Raw genomic sequence first — 6,290 nt, 5'->3', positions numbered from 1 at the left:
TATCATGTCATGTGCTATATTCACAGGACCAAGACAAAGCAATTCCACAGTGACATTTCTTCATCTTTAGGATTTTGATCATTTTTATACTGTGTCATCAGTGAGCCTTTCGGATTTTTGAGACACTTTAAAAGTAAAAAGATAATGTCCAATGAATTAAGCCAAATACACAATTTCCCCACACATTTACATCCAATGCTATGTTCACAGGGAAATTACAACAAACAATTCTACTGTAAAATTTCTTCATATTCAGGATATTAAGTCTGTTATATTGTATCTGCACCTTTCAGATGTTTGTGACACTTTGTCAATTTGGAGATAATGTCCAATGAATTAAGCCTAATGCACAATTTCCCCACCCATTTTATCATGTCCAATGCTATGTTTAAAGGGCCATTACAAAAACATTCCACAGTAAAATTTCTTCATCTTCAGGATATTAATAGTCTGTTATATTGTGTCTTTAGTGAGCCTTTCAGATTTTTGAGACACTTTGAACATAAAGAGAAAATGTTCAATGAATTTAGGCACATGCGCAAATTCTTCACACATTCTGTCATATCCAGTGCTATGTTCATAGAGCAATTATAAAAATAAATCCTCAGTAAAATTTCTTTATCTTCAGGATATTAAGAGTCTGTTACATTGTATCTTCAGTGAGCCTTTCAGATTTTTGAGACTCTTTGAAAATAAAGAGATAATATCCACGGAATGAAGCTAAACGTGTAGTTTTTCCACGGTATGGAAATCGTGTTCGTACTTTGCCATTTACCTCCGGGTGCTCCGGTTTCCACCCACAGTCCAAAAACACACGTTGATAGGTGGATTGGTGACTCAAAAGTGTCCTTAGGTGTTAGTGTGTGAGTGAATGTGTGAGTGTGTGTTGCCCTGTGAAGGACTGGCGCCCCCTCCAAGGTGTGTTCCCGCCTTGTGCCCAGTGATTCCAGGTAGGGTCTGGACCCACCGCGTCCCTGAACCGGATACGCGCTTACAGATAATGAATGAATGAATGAACTTTGCCATTTGATGGCGAAAGAATGCAACTACTGCACCATTTAACATGGAACAGAAAATCTGAATAAGAAACTGGCGAATAAGTAACCAACTTCAGCGTCGTCTTTTCATATAATAATTATTATGGGTAAATTTACATAAAATGTAATGGCCTGAGTAATAAAAGCCAGTATCAACACATATTTTCAAGATATTAAGGAGATATATATATATATATATATATATATATATATATATATATATATATATATATATATATATATATATATATATATATATATATATATATATATATCCTTAATATCTTGAAAAAATGTGTTGATACTGGCTTGTGTTGATATATATATATATATATATATATATATATATATATATATATATATATATATATATGAGAGAGAGAGAGAGAGAGAGAGAGAGAGAGAGAGAGGGAGAGCGAGAGAGAGAGAGACTTTAATTTTGAATTTGCTAGTATAATTTCCTGTTGCGGCAGTTTGATTTGTTCTGCCTGCCTGTGTTGGTCTGTGGTTCCCTGAGACTGCTGAGCTGTTAAGTGCAGAAATACAACGGCTTAACATAATTAAAAATGAATCTAGCTTAATCAACAGTTCACAGTTTAGAAAAAAAATGTGGCGATTAAAAGCAGTCAGACACAAAGCGTGCCGCTCAGTCGAGGATAAAGATGAGTTCAAGCACAAAAGAAGAGAACATGAAAGAGGTATTTGTTGTGATACGAGTAATCTGTATATGTGAGGGAGAAACATCGCCATTTAGTGTGCATTTTACTATGTCATTCCTCTTTTCCAGCATTGAGACAGGCTAGAAGAGATAAACAACTCGTTAGTAAGAGGCATCTGGTAAATGAAGATGAAGAGGAAAAAGAGATCATGGAGACAAGTCGGGCTCCTGTATCTCCAGAACAGGTAACAGCTCTCCTGAAAATTTGCATTAATTCTAAATTAATGCAAATTAATTACCACTATCCTTTGTAAAGTCTGAAGTGCATGTGTGTTTCCATATAGTTAAGGGAAATGTTACACAGTGTACAGCATGGTGGAGAGGAAAAAGCTGCACATCTGTCTGTGCTGAAGAAGGCACTGAGAGACCCTCAGACACACCTCAACTTCATTAAGTATGGCATCATTTTTTTCAAATGTGTGATTTTGACTTTTTGCAGTGAATTGACAAGATTGAACAAGACTGTGAATTTTTAGTTCACACAACATTCTCCAATGCATGAAACTTTAACAACAAATTAACTTATAAAGGTTTAATGAAGATGTTGTAAAGGTCAGTTGCTTTTGTTAAATAAACTGCATCATTTCCTGCTCTGCAGACTAGAAAGCAGTATGTATGTTCTGGTTGGACAGCTGAGTGGGCACAATGCCCAGAGTCAGCTAGAGGCAGCAAGGTGTCTCCATGAGCTCTCTCATTCTCCTCACATCGGTGTGGGGCAGTCATGTTTACCTGCAACTCCTTACCTCCTCACATATCTCTCAAGCCCTTGTGTCAAGCTCACGGTTAGTACGATGGTTTCATGGTTTTAACTTGACAAGGCTCTTTGTGATTTACATGACTCTTATCTGTTGTCTTCTCCCTGTGTGTGTCTGTTTATTCCTGTATTTTCACAGGAGCTTTGCCTGTACACATTAGGGAATCTATGGACTGACGGTGCTGTAGTAAAAGAGAAGCTTCTTTCACAAGGGATAGTGTCTGCCCTGTCTAACTGCATTCAGGTAACAACAGAACAAGTTCACCTTTCTTTAAATTCATATCGTTAGTCCCTGGATGTTCTGGTAGCCTGAACATTTAGAAATGTTCCATGAAATTTTATGTTGTATATTTTTCTGATGAATTAGTGTTACATATGCTTCCTAGAATCAGAGATGTAACCTGGCAGTTGTGGAGGCAGCTGGCTTTACTTTATCCCAGATTCTGCAGGATAAAGACGTTGCAGACAGAGTAATTCCGTGAGTTACATCTTTTAAAATTTTCACCAAAAAAAAAACATATCTAAAGTGGTATCATTTGACAGTCATAGCCCTGTATGGTCCTATGTCTGCACCAATGATTACTTTCCCACTGTAAGCATATAACATCTAACTGAGCATTGTATTCCCCAGGTTGATCATATCCTCAGGTTTGGTCCCTGATTTGATCTCAATTTTGACTCCACAGCCTGAGTTTGGTTTGGGGCCAGCAATTGAATATGCCTGGTGTTTACATTATATAGTGTCACGGTATGTGGTTTATCTCTTTTTTGAAACGTTAATATTTTGCATCCCACACTAATATATCTATATTTATTTGTTATTTTACATTTATAAGATTGTACTTAGGGAATGCAGAGTTGTCAGTGTTTTTTTTCTATCAGAATTTTTTGCTTGTTTATATATGTATACATGTATAAAAAATAAATGTGTATTTTTATGCCTGACTTTCTAATATTTTAAATATTTTATTTATGTCATTGGTAGCACTGTTGATACTTCTGCACTGCTGACTCAAGGACTACTCTCAAGGTGCTGTAATCTTTTGATAACACTAGGGAGCGCTGTTACTAAAGGAGGCATTGAGGAGGGCCTAGAACTGGTGGGTTTTTATAAAGCTATATACCCTTTAATATAGTCTTTTAGCTTAGTTGTATCTGTGTTACAGGTTAATGCACATTTTTATTATTAGTATGTGAGGTGTAGTGCCTTCAGTGTAACTCACCCTGCCAAGTGCAGGTAGTTATTTCTAAATCTACTGAGCCTTTCTTTGCACTACAGCTGATCTGGCCTCTGCTGCGTTGCCTGGGTAACCTGGTTGCCAGCAGGGTGTTTGAGGGAGCCGGATGTCCCGCAGGTTTAGAGGATGCTCGTCTCTTAGCTGCTCTGTGTGTGTTCAGCCAGATTTACCTACCTTCTCACTCTGCTCTGTCCAGGGAGAGCCTGTGGGTCCTCAACAACCTCACAGGTAAAAAAAAAACAGCACAAGCTTTGGTGTTCTTACATTTTTCATTTGTATCAGGTATAATGGAAAATTAATCAAGCTTTAATGTTGGAAAAAAATTTATTATTGAATGTTCTATAATCATTTGCAGCTAGTTCCACTGTGTTTTGCTCTGCTCTGCTGTTCCTCAACATGGTGCCAGCACTGCTCCAGCTTTTACCTTTTTCAAAAGGAATCAACACAATGGTGAGTGTGAGATACAAACATTTAATATTAAGAGCTAATTAAATATATTTGATCAATGTTTGCACGTGGAAATTTATGCAACTGATACCAACTTTGGTAGCACTCTTGACTCACTACCAGTAATTTCAAATAATGCTCATCTATCTGTTAACATAAACACCAAAATCAAGTCTTCTTTTCTATGAGCAGGTGCTGAGGATTCTAGGTAATATTGCCCACAACGGGCCAGCGTACTGCACCCAGCTGACCCAGGCAGGTCTGCTGCCTTCTATTTGTGCCACACTTAAAATGGCTGATCAAAATGTGGTGATGTTGAGCCTGGAAGTGTTAAGCCTGCTGATTGCTAACAGTTCTCAGGTAAGTTGACTGAAAGAGGCCAGACATTACTTTCATCCTATTGACAGCTGCTATGTAGATGTGTATATTAAAATATACTTATTTACTATAGGGCAAAAACAAACATCAACCTGGGAAGTGTAATGAAGCAGGAATAGCAGCTAAAGCTATAAAGAGTCCCAGAAAATGTTTCAATTTCAGTAATGGTTCTCACTGTATTTTAGGACTGTTTAACATAAGGGTCAACAGACCACTAGAATTTATGACTGACATTGTTTATTTGAGCCAGTGTAAACTAATTTTTTGTCAAGAGTACATAATGCATGTTGCATAGACTGGACTGCATTAGAGGATTCATAATCCCTTATAATGTTTGTTTACCTGTATTTAACTACTGGCAACTTCTCTCTCGATTCTTAACGCAGGCAGCTGAAGAGTTTGTGAAGCTGAATGGTGTTCCTCTTCTCGAAGCATTTCGGTATAATAATGAAGAAGACCAATGTCTGAGGGCTTCCTACCTTTTAGATCATTACTTCCAAAATCACGACAGGGTTAGTAGCAGTATTTTATGTGTAAGTTATGTATAGAAATAGGGAAGCACAATGGCATAGCAAGTAGAGTTGCTGTCAGACAGTTCCATTGTTCTGGGGGTTGTGGGTCCGAGGTCAGGGAGCGTGGTGCATCCTCCCTGTGTCTGTGTGGATTTCCTCCTTGAACTGGATAAGTGGTTACAGACAATGAATTAATTATTAGAAGTCACTGTATGCACAAAATATAAGAAATTGTTTATTTTTCTATTATAATGTGAAATTATTGATATTGGATATCCAGTGTTCATTCTGGTCATTTCAGTAACAGAGAGAGTTTAGAGCTACACAATTAATTATAATCTTTTACCTGATTTCTGCTTTTTAATTAGACCAATAATAAAATTAATCTCTTGTCTTTGTTTTAAAGGTGGATAACCCATCATGAATTAGGTCAACAAACAGACTTCAGTTGCAAACAGTTGTCCTCTTAAACTTGCATTTCAAATATCAAGAAATAAAATATATGTATTTTAAATATTAAAATGTAAATATTGTAGTATGAATGTATTATTGATTAACTGAAAAAATGCCTTGTGATGGTGTGGCCTTGTCCATGGTGTGTTCCTGCATTGTGCCCAGTGATTTCCAGAAGGCTTTGAACCCACTGCATCCTGACTCAGGATAAAGCAGTTACAGAAGATAAGTGAGTGAATGACTGAAAGACTGAATGAATGAATCTACATGCAAATATATTTTTGTATATTTCTGAAAATTGCTGTAAATAAATGTATTTACAGCATATATTATTATTATTATTATTATTATTTTGTTTTTTGGTGGTGTGATTCACAACAGGTAGTGCGACTGCCATAAAGCTGCATGGTCTCGGGTCCTTGGTTTAATCATCACTTTTGGTCACAGTTTGTGAGAAGCTGGATGTGTTCTCCCTGTGTCTATGTGGGTTTCCTCTCACAATCCAACACATTTTTTTAGGTTGATGGCCTGTGCAAAATTGTCCACATGTGTGAGTGATTGAAGTGCTATGATGGACGTCTGTCCAGGCTAGGTTCCTGCCTGGTGCCCAATGATTGACTCCAGGGTTTGGCAGCACTGTGACACTGATTAGGATGAAGCACTTAAAGATAATTAATATATAAAGATAAATTCATATAATACATATTAAATGTAGCTTGTGAAAATTGTCCATATGTAAATCAAGCATTGAAA

At 36.9% G+C, this 6,290-nt stretch overlaps 1 protein-coding gene across 1 annotated transcript; it reads left to right on the top strand.

Moving 5' to 3' along the window:
• Window positions 1-1,520: 1,520 nt before the first annotated feature.
• On the top strand, window positions 1,521-5,797 carry tmco6 (transmembrane and coiled-coil domains 6). Its single transcript, XM_066649837.1, has 13 exons — window positions 1,521-1,735; window positions 1,825-1,940; window positions 2,040-2,149; window positions 2,354-2,537; window positions 2,649-2,753; window positions 2,896-2,987; window positions 3,141-3,257; window positions 3,495-3,609; window positions 3,789-3,975; window positions 4,103-4,197; window positions 4,387-4,554; window positions 4,959-5,084; window positions 5,491-5,797. The coding sequence occupies exons 1-13, from the start codon at window positions 1,645-1,647 to the stop codon at window positions 5,506-5,508; spliced, it is 1,524 nt and encodes a 507-aa protein (XP_066505934.1). The 5' UTR covers window positions 1,521-1,644; the 3' UTR covers window positions 5,509-5,797.
• The last annotated feature ends 493 nt before the right edge of the window (window positions 5,798-6,290 follow it).

Source organism: Hoplias malabaricus, chromosome 17, assembly GCF_029633855.1.
Source record: "Hoplias malabaricus isolate fHopMal1 chromosome 17, fHopMal1.hap1, whole genome shotgun sequence".
Classification (NCBI taxonomy): domain Eukaryota; kingdom Metazoa; phylum Chordata; class Actinopteri; order Characiformes; family Erythrinidae; genus Hoplias; species Hoplias malabaricus.
Note: the sequence above shows the minus strand (reverse complement) of the source record. Positions and strands in the feature narration are given on the sequence as shown.